The following is an 18,260-nucleotide window of genomic DNA, read 5'->3' as shown; positions in this document are numbered from 1 at the left end:
ATACCATAATAATACAATTCCAAAACCAAAGATTTTTATGACTAAGACTAGGGATGTCCGATAATGGCTTTTTGCCGATTTCCGATATTCCGATATTGTCCAACTCTTTAATTACCGATACCAACCGAAACCAATATCAATCGATATATACAGTCGTGGAATTAACACATTATCTATTACGCCTAATTTAGACAGCCAGTTATGGTGAAGATAAGGTCCTTTTTTTTTTAAATTAATCAAATAAAATAAGATAAATAAATTAAAAACATTTTCTTGAATAAAACAGTTACATAGAAACTAGTAATTAATGAAAATGAGTAAAATTAAGTGTTAAAGTTTAGTACTATTAGTGGACCAGCAGCACGCACAATCATGTGTGCTTACGGACTGTATCCCTTGCAGACTGTATTGATATATATTGATATATAATGTAGGAACCACAATATTAATAACAGAAAGAAACATCCCTTTTGTGTGAATGAGTGTAAATGGGGGAGGGAGGTTTTTTGGGTTGGTGCACTAATTGTAAGTGTATCTTGTGTTTTTTTATTTTTATTTAATTAAAAAAAAAAAAAAAAAAAAAATCGATACCGATAATAAAAAAAAAAAACGATACCGATAATTTCCGATATTACATTTTAACGCATTTATCGGCCGATAATCTCTAACTAAGACCCTTCCAGGACCAAAATTGAGGGAAGCCCAATTGGTTACAACAAATATTGTATTGGTTTAGAAAATGAAAAATGTCAAAATGGCCTCTGCATGTTTTGATTCTTTTAGTGCGCCGCCCTCAGTGGAAAAAGTTTGGACACACCTGCCCTAAGGGATACTTGTCTGTGATGCCACCACAGCCATGACAACAAAGTATGACGATAACCATAGAAGCAGAGTATGCATGTCTCTGTCCTGGCTGCTAAGCACAGTCCGGGTAAAAGAAGGAGGAACACATAAGTTGTTGTCAGCAGGGAGGTTAGCCAATTAGCCAATTAGCTAATCGAGGAAGCGGCGGTCCTACGTAATAAGTCAAACGTCCGTGCGCTGCGGAGTCCGCCGCTTCCACGGGAATGTGAGCGTGGAGTCTATTTTAATTATCTCGCTGAGCTGAGGAATGTAGCGTTTGAGCGCTGATGTCAGCCTAATGGCGTCTTGTGAATAATGCACACACTGTGGAACATCTGCCAGCCTCAAAGCCGCCATGTTTGTCTCCAGCACCAACACTAATCTTGCATGGCACCCGGTGTGTGTGTGTGTGTGTGTGTGTGTGTGTGTGTGTGTGTGTGTGTGTGTGTGTGTGTGTGTGTGTGTGTGTGTGTGTGTGTGTGTGTGTGTGTGTGTGTGTGTGTGTGTGTGTTCTTGTATTTCTACCCTTCTTGAGACATGAAGAAGGAAAAGTATCTTCCATAAGAGGAGGTGTGAACAAGTGATGACATAAATCATGGTCCCAATAACATTGCATCTAATAGAGAATGTCTCATTTGCACCCCTGCTGGTGACATCTATCCAAATGAGGGTGGTCCCAAAAAGGAGGGATTTTTCACATTGACTGATGTGTCGGTTTCTCTAGTCAACATACGAAATAACAAGTGTGTGTAAAAATTTGAAGTGCTCCCCCTCTGGTCAACATATGTAATAACAAGTGTGTGTAAGAAATTGAAATGCGCCCCTCTTGGCCAAAATTAATTTTAAAAAAATGAAAAAAATATGTATGTAGAGACATACTGTAATAGCTAAATAATGAAGATTAAAAACCAATTACAACATTTTTTTTTTTAAATGAACTAAAAGCAGTCTTTTTCTCACAATGTGTCCACTTTTTTCTTATAAAATTGGGAACAATTTCTCATATTCTTTCTGCTTCTGTAATATTGCAATATTTTCTCGTAAAGTTATTACTTTTTAATGCAAAACGGTGACATTTTGTCACATCAAATTCTGACTTTTCACATTATTGCCATTTTTTTTGTTGTTCTTGTAAAATAGTGACATTTTTTTCGAGTAAAATTGTGACTTTTGCCAAGTAACATTCCGATTATTATTATAATATTGCCAAATTGTGAAAGTTTTCTTATAAAATTGTGACTTGTCGAGTAAAATTACGACTCTTTTCACAAAATTGACAATTTACGCTTTCCTTGTAAAATTGCGACTGTTGAGTAAAATTCCAACTTTTATCATAATATTGCACAAATGTTCAGTTTTTCTTGTACAATTTGGACTTGTGTTGAGTAAAATTATGACTTTTTTTTATAATACTGCCAAAATTCTACGTGTTTCTTGTGAAATTGTGAACTTTTTCTTGTGAAATTCCAACTAATTTTTCGCAACAAGCTTTTTTATATTTGCATAGTATGTATATATCATTAATGTTGTAAATACACATCTTTATATATCTAGAAAGGGTGGTCCTAAAGAGGTAAGCCTTTTTACCGGAAGTCTCAAGAAGGTAACAAATCCAAGAGTGTGTGTGTGTGTGTGTGTGTGTGTGTGTGTGTGTGTGTGTGTGTGTGTGTGTGTGTGTGTGTGTGTGTGTGTGTGTGTGTGTGTCAGCATGGGATTATTCATGTCGAAACTTCTTCACGCCGAGGAGAGAAGAGTTTGCGAGCTGTCATGCGGCGTCACTGACAGGCCGCCGCTTGCACGGTGATTTAATTCCCTCAAACTCTACGTTTGATTTCTTTCCACGCTCTTCTGTCTCTTAAAGACAACGTTTCACGCCGAGATGCCAAATACATCCCTCTTTCTTTAGCACTTGAAGTGCGATTTCAAGCTTTTTTTTTGCAGGCCCAAAAACTCGTCACTTAGTCAGCGAGTGAATCAAGTACGGCCTCTTTTCCTCTGGACGTGCCGATGAAAGTGTTGCCATGGCAACGTGCCGGTATTATCTCTTGCAGGTTGCTGTCGGTTACAAGCTGAGTCCTTTTTTGATTGTTCAGGAATACCACAGAATTGCGGTCGATATCTCAGAGACGGGGTTACGTTCCAAGACCCACCCAGAAAAAAACGTAAATACCGTATTTTCCAGACTATATAGCGCATCGGGATGTAAGCCACACCCACAAAATTTTAGAAATTTTTGTTTTCCTATATTTTAGCCGCACCGGACTATAAGCCGCTGATATATACATTGTGAAATGAGTTGTTTACACAGAACATTTTTGTAAATGTTTAGTTATGATTCGCAAGTAAAAAAAGGACTATTTTCTTTCATTAAAAAACTATTTGCAAGTAAAAAACCTAATTTCTTCAATCAAAAACAACATTTTCAAGTAAAAAAAAATACTTTTTTCAATTAAAAATAAGATTTGCAAGTAAAAAAAAATTATTTTCTGCAGGTTAAAAAAACGATTCGTAAGTATAAAAAATGTTTTCTTCAATTAAAAACACGATTTGCAAGTAACAAAAAACAAAAGTATTTAATTAAAGAAGTATTCGCAAGTAAGAATAAATATTTTCTGCAAATAAAAAAACAATTCGCAAGTATAAAACCTAATTTCTTCAATCAAAAAAAAACATTTGTAAGTAAAAAAAAAAAATTTCTTCAATTAAAAATATGATTTGCAAGTAAAAAAAATATTTTCTACAGGTTAAAAAAACGATTCGTAAGTATAAAAATGTTTTTCTTCAATTAAAAACAGGATTTGCAAGTAACAAAAAACTAAAGTATTTAATTAAAGAACTAGTCGCAAGTAAAAATAATTATTTTCTTCAATTGAAAATATGATTTGCAAATAAACAAAAAAAATTCTGCAGGTAAAAAAACTAGTTGCAAGTACAATGAAATGTTCTTTAATTCAAAAACCGATCGCAAGTAGAACATTCTTTCAAATGAAAAAACTATTAAGTATAAAACAATTTTTTGCAAGTGAAAAAAAGGATTCGCAAGTATAAAGACTATTTGGTGCAAGTAAAAAAAAACGATTTGCAAATAAAAACAACTATTTTCTTCATTTAAAAAAATTATTTACAATTAAAAAATATATATTTTCTGAAAGTAAAAAACGATTTGCAAGTATAATAAAATGTTCTTCAATTAAAAAAACGATTCGCAAGAAAAAAACACATTTTTCTTCAATAAAGAAACACATTTTTCTTCAATAAAAGAAAACATTTTCTTCAATAAAAAAACACATTTTTCTTCAATAAAAAAACACATTTTTCTTCAATAAAAAAACTAATTTTTCTTCAATAAAAAACAAATTTTTCTTCAATAAAAAACAAATTTTTCTTCAATAAAAAAATTAATTTTTCTTCAATAAAAAACACATTTTTCTTCAATAAAAAAACACATTTTTCTTCAATAAAAAAAAAGATTTGCAATTTAAAAAAATAATTTCCTGCAAGTAAAAAAACGCGCCGCTATTATGAAAATTATTTTTTGCAAGTAAAAAATAAAAGTAAAATGCATTATATTTTGTAAAGTAAAATATAATGCACTAGCACGGTGGCAGAGGGGTTTGTGCGTCTGCCTCACAATACGAAGGTCCTGGGTTCGATCCTGTGCGCGGGATCTTTCTGTGTGGAGTTTGCATGTTCTCCCCGTGACGTTTCGTATCATGACGTTTTGTGTAACAACGTTTTGTGTCACAATGTTTCGTATTGCAATATTTTATATTACGACGTTTCGTATTACGACGTTTCGTATCGCCACGTTTCGTATCACCATGTTTGGTATCACAATGTTTTATATTACGACATTCTGTGCTACGGTGTTTTGCATTTCAACGTTTCGTGGTTACGTACACACTGCATTTGTCAACTCTCCTGTTTTCCTGGGGACACTGAGAAATGTTCCCTTCTTCTTGTCATTTAACTTACACAAGGGGAAAAAAAACTCTGGGGTACCAAATGTTTATTACCTATTTCCCAGAACTCGTCCCTCTGTTCCCAATAATAAATGTAGACAGGTTGCTTGTGGTGGATGACGTCATGCATGGCGTCACCTTAACGCTGCGTCTGCTTTGATGTTGCAGTGGGCGAGTTTGTGAGTGACGTGCTGCTGGTTCCCGAGAAGTGCAAGTTCTTCCACAAGGAGCGCACGGACATGTGTGTGAGCCACCAGCAGTGGCACAGCGTGGCCAAGGAGGTAAGATGCTAGCAAATTTTGCAAATCAAGCATTTTCAAGCATGAACATGCTGAAGATGAAGTCAAATATCAATACTACACTAGTTTTGGGCACTCGGTGAGACCCCACCTATCAGAGCACGCTCTTCAGTATCGTGGCCACTGATTGGCTTAGCCTCAGGTTGCATTACTAGATTGGATTAAAGAGTGTAAAGGTGATTATGTGGGTTTTTACTTCCTGTCTGATAATGTTAAAAAAAAACATATTTAAAAGGTTGTAAACAGGGGTTTTGTGCTGTAAATATTAGATTTACAATTAATAATGCTAAAATCATTATTATTTGTTGATCAATGACCCACTAGAGTTCTTGGGGATCCAAAAGGGCCCCCCCACCCATAAAAATTTAAAAAATAAGTCATACATTTTTTTATTACTTTCTACGCATAAATCTCTAGCTCAACTTCAGATATATCCGTCAATTATAAGGTTTTTTGTTGTTGTTAATCGTATTTTATTTTTATTTTATTTTTAAAATTTTTTATAAAGCAAACACACAAAATATGCAACATTTTCCTCCAAAAAATATTTCAAAGTGGAATTTTTGATGTGAAGTAATCTTAGCCTTGAATAGATCAATAATTCATAACAACATTGGATTTAATTCATTATTGTTTTTTGATCAATGACAGTAAAAAAAAAATCCCACTAAAATTATTGGGGATCCAAAAGGGTCCGCACTCATAAGTGTTAAAAATAAGTCATACCTATTTTTATTTTTATTTTTTTAATTTTTTTAACACTTTAATCTATAGATAAACTTCAGATCCATCCGTAGATTATACATTTTTATTACTTTTTTTGTTTGTTTTATGCCGTTTTTGTCAGAGAAAACGTTGTTTTTTTTATATAGCAAACACACAAAATATGCAATATTTTCCTCGAAAAAATATTTGAAAGTGGAATTTTCGATGTGAAGTAATTGTAGCCTTGAATAGATCAATAATTCATAACAACATTGATTGGATTCAATATTATTTTTTGATCAATGACAGTTAAAAAAATCCCACGAAAATTGAGTATCCAAAAGGGCCCCCACTCATAAAAGTATTAAAAATAAGTCATACCTTTTTTTTTTTTTTTTTTTTAACACTTGAATTTGTAGATAAACTTTAGATCCATCCGTAGATTATACTTTTATTTATTTTTTTAAACTTTTTTGTTTGTTTTATGCCGTTTTTGTCAGAGAAAACGTTTTTTTTAATATAGCAAACACACAAAATATGCAATATTTTCCTCGAAAAAATATTTGAAAGTGGAATTTTTGATGTGAAGTAATTGTAGCCTTGAATAAATCAATCAACATTGATTTGATTCATAATTGTTTTTTGATCAATGACAGTAAAAAAAATCCCACTAAAATTCTTGGGGATCCAAAAGGGTTCCCACTCATAAGTGTTAAAAATAAGTCATACCTATTTTGAAATTTTTATTTTTATTTTGAAATTTTTAATACTTTAATCTATAGATAAACTTCAGATCCATCCATAGATTATACGTTTTTATTACTTTTTTCTGTATGTTTTATGCTGTTTTTGTGAGAGAAAACTTAGGTTTTATTATATAGCAAACACAAAATATGCAATATTTTCCTCGAAAACATATTTCAAATTGGAATTTTCGATGTGAAATACTTGAAACCTTAAATGGGTTAATATAATTCATAACAACATAGATTTTGATACATTATTATTTTTTGATCGATGACAGTTAAAAAATCCCACTAGAATTCTTGGGTATCCAAAAGGGTCCCCACTCATAAAAGTGTTAAAAATAAGTCATACCTTTTTTTCTTTTTTTTTTTAAATTTGAACACTTGAATCCCTAGATGAACTTCAGATCCATCCGTAGATTATACATTTTTATTACTTTTTTTGTTTGTTTCATGCCGTTTTTGTCAGAGAAAACGTTGTTTTTTTATATAGCAAACACACAAAATATGCAATATTTTCCTGGAAAAAATATTTGAAAGTGGAATTTTCGATGTGAAGTAATTGTAGCCTTGAATAGATCAATAATTCATAACAACATTGATTGGATTCAATATTATTTTTTGATCAATAACAGTTAAAAAAAATCCCACAAAAATTATTGGGTATCCAAAAGGGCCCCCACTCATAAAAGTGTTAAAAATAAGTCATACCTTTTTTTTTTTTTAAACACTTGAATTTGTAGATAAACTTCAGATCCATCCGTAGATTATAAATTTTTATTACTTTTTGTTTGTTTCATGCCGTTTTTGTCAGAGAAAATTTTGTTTTTTTAATATAGCAAACACACAAAATATGCAATATTTTTCTTGAAAAAATATTTGAAAGTGGAATTTTTGATGTGAAGTAATTGTAGCCTTGAATAGATCAATCAACATTGATTTGATTTATAATTGTTTTTTGATCAATGATATTAAAAAAAAATCCCACTCGAATTCTTGGGTATCCAAAAGGGTCCCCACTCATAAAAGTGTTAAAAATAAGTCATTCCTTTTTTCTTTTTCTTTTCTTTTTTTATTTTAACACTTGAATCTCTAGATAAACTTCAGATCCATCCGTAGATTATACATTTTTATTACTTTTTTTGTTTGTTTTATGCCGTTTTTGTCAGAGAAAACTTTGTTTTTTTTATATAGCAAACACACAAAATATGCAATATTTTCCTCGAAAAAATATTTGAAAGTGGAATTTTCGATGTGAAGTAATTGTAGCTTTGAATAGATCAATAATTCATAACATTGATTTGATTAAATATTATTTTTTGATCAATGACAGTAAAAAAAATCCCACTAAAATTATTGGGTATCCAAAAAGGGTCCCCACTCATAAGTGTTAAAAATAAGTCATACCTATTTTTTATTTTTTATTTTTAAATTTTTAACACTTCAATCTATAGATAAACGTCAGATCCATCCATAGATTATACGTTTTTATTACTTTTTTCTGTTTTTATGCTGTTTTTGTCAGAGAAAACTTAGGTTTTTCATATAGCAAACACACAAAATATGCAATATTTTCCTGGAAAAAATATTTCAAAGTGGGATTTTCGATGTGAAGTAATTGTAGCCTTGAATAGATCAGTAATTCATAACAACATTGATTTGATTCAATATTATTTTTAGATCAATGACAGTTAAAAAAATCCCACTAAAATTCTTGGGGATCTAAAAGGGATCATAAAAGTGTTAAAAATAAGTTATACCTTTTTTTTTTTTTTTTTTAACACTTGAATCTCTAGATTAACTTCCAATCTATACATTTTTATTACTTTTTTTTGTTTATTTTATTTTAGAGAAAACTTTTTTTTTATGGCAAACACACAAAATATCCAATATTTTCTACAACAAATATTTGAAAGTGCAATATTTGATGTGAAGTAGGTGGAGCCTCAAATACCTCAATATTTATAGCAACATTGATTTGAATGTAAGGGTGTAACGGTACATGTATTTGTATTGAACCGTTTCGGTACGGGGGTTTCTGTTCGGTTCGGAGGTGTACCGAACGAGTTTCCACACGGACATATTAAGTAGCGTACCGCACGTTGTGTAAACAATGCACAACACACGGCATGCTAGCAGCGACCGGGCTAGGACAACATGTAAAAGCCAGAGCTGGAAGACCCTCCTGCCTCGTTAAGATCTCCCGTTTAGGAACTTCGGCTTCGCGGTGCGATACAACAATGGAGGACGAGTGGCGGACAAAGCGAAAGCGGTTTGCCGACATTGTTCAGCAGCAGTAGGGTATGCTTCTGCTAACACGTCAAACATGCTAACCCATTTTGAAGCGGCACCACCCCCAAGTGAACATCGCTTCAACGAAGAGAAAGATGAACAGCTCCCAACGCATTCAAGCAGCCTCTCCTCGGCGATTCAGCCAGGGCTAAAGCAATAACAAATGTTTTTATAGCAGCAGATTTAAGACCATATTGCATTAAAAACTAGATTTTGACCCACTTCTATGGTGGAAGAACAATGAGCCCATATATCCTCTTACTGCCAAGTTAGCCAGGCACTACCTCGCCATACCTGCTACTTCCACAAAGTGGATAAACTGATTTTTCTGGCAAAAAACATGAAGATTGAGTGAAAGTCATCAGGGTTAAAGGCTGGGAGGGGGAAAGAACAGTTAATCTGAGGCTGAGTTGACTTGAAACTGTTTAATGTTGCACTTTTTATATGTAGAAGAGAAATTGTGTCATTTTATTTAATCTGAGTAACAATTTGAGGCAGTTTAATGTTGATTAACGTGGACCCCGACTTAAACAAGTTGAAAAACTTATTGGGGTGTTACCATTTAGTGGTCAATTGTACGGAATATGTACTGTGCTGTGCAATCTACTAATACAAGTCTAAATCAATCAATCAAAAAAAGCACTTTATATGTAGAAATGTTTTGTTAAGAAACCATTCTGAGCCTTATCTTATTTATTTTATATATGTTGACCACATTAACCCTGGCAATGGACCCTGTGTGAATATGTATGTTATTGTTATGCTTATCATTCATGACTACTTGCTGTTGCACTGATCAGCCTAGTGCAGGGGTCGGCAAACTTTACCAGTCAAAGAGCCATTTTGACCAGTTTCACAAATTATAGAAAACAATGGGAGCCGCAAACATTTTTTTGGAATTTTAAATGAAATAACACTGCATACAAAGTTTTTTTTTTGCTTTGTGCTATGTATAAACCAAGGGTCTCAGACACGCTGCCCACGCCTTTATGTGGAATTTGAAAGCTGGTGCAACACGCAGGTTTTAAATGAATGGCTCAGCGTTATGCGTGCCGTGATGGTTCAGCATATAGCACCCACTACAGCCAGCGTGCCTGATCAGCCACACGTTGTATGGGGCTTCCGCTTGCTCACATAGGTGACAGCAAGGCATACTTGGTCAACAACCACACAGGTCACACTGACGGGGGCGGTATAAAAAAAACTTGAACACTCTTACTAATAATGCGCCACACTGTGAACCCACACCAAACAAGAATGACAAACAAATTTCGGGAGAACATCTGCACCGTAACACAACATAAACACAACAGGACAAATACCCAGAATCCCATGCAGCCCTAACTCTTCCGGGATACATTATACACCCCCGCTACCAAACCCCGCCCACCTCAACCGACGCACAGAGAGAGAGGGGTTGATGTGTGAGGGAGCAGGGTTGGGGTGGGGGCGGGGTTTGGTGGTAGCAGGGGTGTATAATGTAGCCCGGAAGAGTCAGGGCTGCATGGGATTCTGGGTGTTTGTACTGTTGTGTTTATGTTGTGTTAAGGTGCAGATGTTCTCCCGAAATGTGTTTGTCATTCTTGTTTGGTTTTGGTTCAAAGTGTGGCGCATTATTAGTAAGAGTGTTAAAGTTGTTTTATATGACCACCGTCAGTGTAACCTGTGTGGCTGTTGACCAAGTATGCTTTGCTGCCACGTAAATGTGCAAGCAGAAAATGTATATTGTATAACAAGTGTTAGGCTGGCACACTGTTAATGCATACTGTAGAGGGCGCCAAAAGTTGTACCATCATGGCACGCCCTTATTATAGCCGTAAGGGTGGAAATCGGTGAAAATTATTCCGGGGAGATTTCTGCGAGAGGCACTGAAATCCGGAAGTCTCACGGGAAAATTGGGGGATTCAGCAAGTAAGCTGCTGAGCCGCATCAGAGTGATCAAAGAGCCGCATGCGGCTCCGGAGCCGCGGGTTGCCGACCCCTGGCCTAGTGGTAACTCACATCCATCACACACAGAGCTATTTCTATTTTTGGGCAGAATTATTATAGTGTTCCCAATGTTAAAAGGATAAAGCCATTGTTTACAAATTTGGTAAATAAATAACCAAAAAATTTATATTTTGTTGTTTTCTTACTGTACTGAAAATGAACCGAACCGTGTACTATAAACCGAGGTACGTACCGAACCGACATTTTTGTGTACCGTTACACCCTTATTTGAATGTAATGTTTTTTTGGGGGGAAAAGACAGTTTTAAATAAATTAAAAAAAACAGTCAGGGCAGCTTTGTGTTGTTAGAGTCACCATTTCTCCTCTTTGCTCCTTTGTTCCACTTTCTTATGTTTATAGTATTTTAAAAAATGTGCTGCGGGCCGTTAAAAAACAAACTGCGGGCCACAAGTGGCTCTCTGGCCACACCCCTTTTTTTCGAGTTTCAAGTGTCTGCAGTGGACATTTGTTTGTGGTCTATTTATTTCGTCCTATTTACACATTTCGGGGGGAAATGAGCCAGTTTAGCGAAACACAAATGTCCACTACAGAGGACGCTTTCTTCTTTTTTAAATATTTGCTCTAATTCCATGTTGAGGGCCTTCAGAGGCGGTGACCATCTCCTCCTTTTCCTCCCTGCCAGGCGTGCTTCAAGACCGCCACCGTGCTGCAAAGCTACGGTATGCTGCTCCCGTGCGGCACCGACAAGTTCCAGGGCACCGAGTACGTCTGCTGCCCGCCGTCCCACGCCGGCCGGCCCGACACGCCCGCGCCTCCCACCCCGCAGGAGGAGGAGGAGGAGGTAGAGGACGAGGACATCGACGAGGCCGACCTGGACGAAGACGAGCCGAAGGAGAGGTGAGGAAAACATGGCGGTGACTTTCGCCGGCTGCTCTTCCTCTCGTTTGATGAAGGACTTGTCGCTCCTCGGCAGCGAGGCGCCCGCCCACAAGGAGGAGCCCACGGACGATGACCAGGACGAGCAATATGGGGATGAGGAGGACGCGTACCACTACGTCTACGGGGACGAGGAGGTTAAGGGCGACGATGACAATGACGATGATGACGATGACGAGGAGGAGGAGAGCAGCCGAATGTCAGACAGTGGCGAGGAGGACAAGACTCTCCAGGAAGTGAAAGGTTTGAGAGGCTCGCTGACCTTTAAATGCTTCATGATGTCAACATCCTTTTATGGGGAACAATTGCAAGCGCTTAGCCAGTGCCAACATTTCACATTAAATGTATCCATTCATAATGAAATCAACACATAACAGCAGAATTAGTGTGCCGATCCGATACCGATCCGATACAATATCAGTAGTGAACATAAATACTTTCAGTTATTTTGTATTGTTAGAAAAGGTTTAATCACGTGGAACAATGGTGAGTATGAAAAACACTAACAGGAATTCAGCTCAACTTTGTTTTAATGCAATAATTACTGTATTTTCTAGAGATGTCTGATAATATCGGCCGATAAATGCGTTAAAATGTAATATCGGAAATTATCGGTATCGATTTTTTTATTATCGGTATCGTTTTTTGTTTTGTTTTTGTTTTTGTTTTTTTTATTAAATCAACATAAAAAACACAAGATACATTTACAATTTAGTGCACCAACCCAAAAAACCTTCCTCCCCCATTTACACTCATTCACACTCATTCACACAAAAGGGTTGTTTCTTTCTGTTATTAATATTGTGGTTCCTACATTATATATCAATATATATCAATACAGTCTGCAGGGATACAGTCCGTAAGCACACATGATTGTGCGTGCTGCTGGTCCACTAATAGTACTAACCTTTAACACTTAATTTTACTCATTTTCATTAATTACTAGTTTCTATGTAACTGTTTTTATATTGTTTTACTTTCTTTTTTATTCAAGAAAATGTTTTTAATTTATTTATATTATTTTATTTTATTTTATTTTTTTAAAAGTACCTTATCTTCACCATACTTGGTTGTCCAAATTAGGCATAATAATGTGTTAATTCCACGACTGTATACATCAGTTGATATCGGTATCGGTAATTAAAGAGTTGGACAATATCGGAATATCGGCAAAAAGCCATTATCGGACATCTCTAGTATTTTCCAGACCATAAGGCGCGTTAAGGGGGTCATATTATTATTTTTTTATTCTAAATGGAAAACATTTCTGTCAGGTTCAAATACTGATGACCTCTATAAAACAAGACAAGAGGCAAATAATTAAACAGAGACAGAATTCAATTTGGACTCAATATATTGAGGAGAGTCGCCTGGACATTGTATCTTTCTACAATCTCCAGCACGCTCTGCCAAAAGATTGTATGCCTCCTTCTTTTATTTTGAACCCTCCCCGACCACATGGCCACGGCTGTTTCCAAAGGACAAAGGTCGCAAAAAGTTTACAGAAAAGGTCAGTTCAAAAAGAGTTTGTAAAATAGTTCAAAAAGAGGTCCATAAAACAGTTCAAAAAGAGTTTGTCTGGAAATTGGGCAGATCCTGTCATCTCTCCGCTTTTAAGTCCTTGGGCCAGAACAACATCCTTCTGTTGATTACCATACATGAGAGAAAACAGAAAACCCTTCATGTGGCTCTCCCCCTTACACAGTGGAGTTTTACGAGCATTCTTCTTGGTAGGTTTCAAAGACAGCTTTTGTCTTCTTACTTGACAGAACTCAACGTAACACAACGTTTTTTGTGATAATTTAGAAACAATTATTCTAGCAATTTCCCTGTGGTCTACATCAGGAGTCCCCAGCCTTTTTTGCACCGCGGACCGGTTTAATGTACGCATTATTTTCCACTTCCCTCCAATGGGCTCACCACTCATGGGAGGGGCCATAGAGGTCAGGTGCAGTGTGAGCTGGGCGGCAGCCGAAGGCAGGGCACTTGGCGGTCCGATCCTCGGCTACATAAGCTTGCTCTTGGGACGTGGAACGTCACCTCGCTTGGGGGGGGCAGGAGCCTGAGCTAGTGCGCGAGGTGGAGAAGTTCCGGCTGGATATAGTAGGACTCACTTCGACGCACAGCAAGGGCTCTGGAACCAGTTCCCTCGAGAGGGGCTGGACTCTCTTCACACTGGCGTTGCACGCAGTGAGAGGCGACGGGCTGGGGTAGCAATTCTTGTTGCCCCCCGGCTCGAAGCCTGCACGTTGGAGTTCAATCCGGTGGACGAGAGGGTAGCTTCCCTCCGCCTTCAGGTGGGGGTACTGGTCCTGACTGTTGTTTGTGCTTACGCATCAAACAGCAGTTCAGTGCCGTTTAGTGCTTGAAAAATATAGACTTGTTAAATTTTGACAACATTCAGTGATTAGAAATTAGTACAAGTGGCCCATGGTATCCTCAATAACACTGCACCAGCGCCACTTAGGCACTTTGTCCAGTTTACATCTGCTGTGACCACGGGAAACACTCGTAAAAACATATTCAGCCTAAGGCAGAACTCCCGGAGAAGGGGTCCGGACTGAGGCAAAGGAAAAAAACGTAATAGCCATAGCACATATAAACATGTTACATAGAATCCACAAGACTTGCAACAGAGGTGAGGAGTGGGGGCTACGGATGCAGGCTGCTGATATCTAAGGGCTGCCCAGCCGTCCATCACCCCTAAAGAATTCAAGCGGTGGTGAAGGCGTGGGGTGGGGGCGGGGGGGTTGTGTGTGCATATGGCCATTGTCCAGGGTGTAGTGTTGTTATGTCTATAGGCCTGGAGTCGCTCTGCAGGCATTACGAGCAAAGTTCAACTCCCAGGTGTTGTTGAAGTGAGAGAGGGAGGTCAGAGCGTCCATAACTGAGGTGTCCTCGGGGGACAGCCTTCTTCTGTTAGGGGGCGCTGGCAACCCAACAATGGCCCTATGGTTAAGAAACACTGCCTTACTGGCTGCTGCTGAAAGCAGGTACCGGTAGGTACTATTTGTAGTACAAAGTGCGCCAAGTTGGTAGTATGTGGCCGGTCGGGCGGATTTGTTATTGTCAGCTGTCATTTTGAGGAGACCCGGATAAAAATGCACATGTCGGATTCCTTTGTTGCTGCCCTCAGTCTCCTGTTGGATAAATAAGGAAAAAGCACCTGTTAGAATAATTTTATCCAAGTTATCACAAAAACGTTGTGTTTCAATGCGTTCCCAGCGAGAAGCAAAAACATGTCTTTGAACCTACCAAGAAGAAGGCTTGTAAAACTCCACTTTTTTGTGTAGGGGGAAAGCAACATGAAGGTGTTCTGTTTTCTTTCATGTATTGTAATTAACAGAAATATATTGTTTTAACCCAAGGACTACAAAGCAGAGAGAAGGCAGGATCTGCCCAAGTTCCAGACACCGCTTTTTTGAACTCTTTTTACGAACCTCTTTTCTGAAGTCTTTTACGACCTTTTCTTTTGAACTGTTCTGTAACCAAAGGCAACGCTGTTTACGACCCACGTCCCTTTGGAAGCAGCTGTTGCCATGTGGTCAGGGAAAGTCCGAATAAAGGAGGATGCGTACAATCTTTCGCCAGAGCGTGCTGAGACACTGTGCTGAGACACTGTACAAGGATACAGTGTCCATGCGTCTCTCCTCAAATTAAGCCACATTCAATTCTGTCTCTGTTTAATTCTTTGCTTCTTGTCTTGTTTAATAGATGTCATCAGTGTTTGAACCTGACAGCACCATTTGGTTGTTTTGACCGCAGTTTTCTCCCCCCCCGTCGCAGCTGTGTGCACGCTGGAAGCGGAGACGGGCCCCTGCAGGGCCTCCATGCCCCGCTGGCACTTCGACCTGAGCCAGAGGAAGTGCGTGCGCTTCGTCTACGGAGGCTGCGCCGGAAACCGCAACAACTTTGACTCGGAGGAGTACTGCATGGCCGTGTGCAAGCGCCTGGGTGAGTGCGAGGCGGGGCCGCTTTTGCCTGGCAGGGAGTGGGGCCGCGACCCCTGGACTTTTCCCGATTAGCGTGGGCGATGCGAGCCGTCAGCGAAAGGCCAGCGGGGGGGATGAAAAGAATGCTAAAGGAAAGACTGTCAGCTCCTCTTAAGTTCATCACTTCCTGCTCCCGACTCTCTTCCTCCCTCGCCCAGCCTTCACTTCTTGTTTCCCTCTTCGCAGCCACGACCCCCACTCCTCAACCCACCGACGACGTGGACATCTACTTCGAGACGCCGGCCGACGACAAGGAGCACAGTCGCTTCCAGAAGGCCAAGGAGCAGCTGGAGATCAGGCACCGCAACCGCATGGAGAGGGTGCGTAGACAACGTATACGCCACCATGCAGCGCCTCTCCAAGTACCGCCATTAAAACAGTAGCGTAGTAAGCCTAAGTATCCATTAAAAACAAGGCAGAGGTTTTATTTAACAAGTATAGTTCAGAATTTGGCTGCTGTGACATTACACACAGTTTGAACAGTAACACGGTGTTTGAATATTTAATTAAGTCATTCTTTGGCGTACCACTAGATGGAGCCAAAAATACAAAAAAACGAATCATTTCTGGAGCTGCAATATAAGTGTTATAATGAAGGCAACACATGATGTAAGTGTCTGTATTAGCTATTTTAGCCTACTATCAAAATGACTTTAAAAGTCTTGTATAAATGTTATGAAGACAACACATGATGTGTCTATATTAGCCTACTATCAAAATGACTTTAAAAGTCTTATATAAGTGTTATAATGAAGGCAACACATGATGTAAGTGTCTATATTAGCCTACTATCAAAATGACTTTAAAAGTCTTGTGTAAATGTTATGAAGACAACACATGATGTGTCTATATTAGCCTACTATCAAAATGACTTTAAAAGTCTTATATAAGTGTTATAATGAAGGCAACACATGATGTAAGTGTCTATATTAGCCTACTATCAAAATGACTTTAAAAGTCTTATATAAGTGTTATAATGAAGGAAACACATATTGTAAGTGTCTATATTAGCCTACTATCAAAATGATTTTAAAAGTCTTATATAAGTGTTATAATGAAGGCAACACATGATGTAAGTGTCTATATTAGCTATATTAGCCTACTATCAAAATGACTTTAAGAGTCTTATATAAGTGTTATAATGAAGGCAACACATGTTGTGTCTATATTAACCTACTATCAAAATGACTTTAAAAGTCTTCTTTAAGTGTTATAAATGAAGACAACACATGATGTAAGTGTCTATATTAGTTATATTAGCCTACTATCAAATTACTTTAAGAGTCTTATATAAGTGTTATAATGAAGGCAACATAGGATGTAAGTGTCTATATTAGCCTACTATCAAAATGACTTTAAAAGTCTTATATAAGTGTTATAATGAAGACAACACATGATGTAAGTGTCTATATTAGCTATTTTAGCCTACTATCAAATGACTTTAAGAGTCTTATATAAGTGTTATAATGAAGACAACACATGATGTAAGTGTCTATATTAGTTATATTAGCCTACTATCAAATGACTTTAAGAGTCTTATATAAGTGTTATAATGAAGGCAACATAGGATGTAAGTGTCTATATTAGCCTACTATCAAAATGACTTTAAAAGTCTTATATAAGTGTTATAATGAAGACAACACATGATGTAAGTGTCTATATTAGTTATATTAGCCTACTATCAAATGACTTTAAGAGTCTTATATAAGTGTTATAATGAAGGCAACATAGGATGTAAGTGTCTATATTAGCCTACTATCAAAATGACTTTAAAAGTCTTATATAAGTGTTATAATGAAGGCAACACATGATGTAAGTGTCTATATTAGCTATAATAGCCTACTATCAAAATTATTTTAAGAGTCTTATGTAAGTGTTATAATGAAAGCAACATAGGATGTAAGTGTCTATATTAGCCTACTATCAAAATGACTTTAAAAGTCTTATATGAGTGTTATAATGAAGACAACACATGATGCGGCGTGGCGCAGTGGGAGAGTGGCCGTGCGCAACCCAAGGGTCCCTGGTTCAATCCCCACCTAGTACCAACCTCGTCATGTCCGTTGTGTCCTGAGCAAGACACTTCACCCTTGCTCCTGATGGGTGCTGGTTAGCGCCTTGCATGGCAGCTCCCTCCATCAGTGTGTGAATGTGTGTGTGAATGGGTAAATGTGGAAGTAGTGTCAAAGCGCTTTGAGTACCTTGAAGGTAGAAAAGCGCTATACAAGTACAACCCATTTATCATTATTTATGTGTCTATTTTAGCTCTATTAGCCTACTATCAAAATGACTTTAAGTCTTATATAAGTGTTATAATGAAGGCAACATAGGATGTAAGTGTCTATATTAGCCCACTATCAAAATTACTTTAAAAGTCTTATATAAGTGTTATAATGAAGACAACACATGATGTAAGTGTCTATTTTAGCTATGTTAACCTACTATCGAAATGACTTTAAAAGTCTTATATATTTTTTATAACGGAGACAACACGTGATGTAAGTATACATCACATTACATGACATTGTATTGCAT

The 18,260-nt window shown here is 37.3% G+C and overlaps 1 protein-coding gene across 4 annotated transcripts in view; it reads left to right on the top strand.

Annotated features, from left to right (window-relative positions):
* aplp2 (amyloid beta (A4) precursor-like protein 2) overlaps positions 1–18,260 on the top strand; it is a 170,969-nt gene that overhangs the window by 112,868 nt on the left and 39,841 nt on the right. For all 4 annotated transcript variants that reach the window (XM_061972409.1, XM_061972410.1, XM_061972407.1 and 1 more), the window contains exons 4-8: positions 4,974–5,086; positions 11,480–11,694; positions 11,771–11,976; positions 15,520–15,687; positions 15,912–16,045. In XM_061972409.1, the coding sequence (XP_061828393.1) occupies positions 4,974–5,086; positions 11,480–11,694; positions 11,771–11,976; positions 15,520–15,687; positions 15,912–16,045 (836 nt within the window). The remainder of the gene's footprint in view (positions 1–4,973; positions 5,087–11,479; positions 11,695–11,770; positions 11,977–15,519; positions 15,688–15,911; positions 16,046–18,260) is intronic.

This window comes from Nerophis lumbriciformis, linkage group LG17 (assembly GCF_033978685.3).
Source record: "Nerophis lumbriciformis linkage group LG17, RoL_Nlum_v2.1, whole genome shotgun sequence".
NCBI classification, from domain to species: domain Eukaryota; kingdom Metazoa; phylum Chordata; class Actinopteri; order Syngnathiformes; family Syngnathidae; genus Nerophis; species Nerophis lumbriciformis.
The sequence above is the reverse complement of the archived record's forward strand: the minus strand, read 5'-3'. Positions and strand labels throughout refer to the sequence as shown.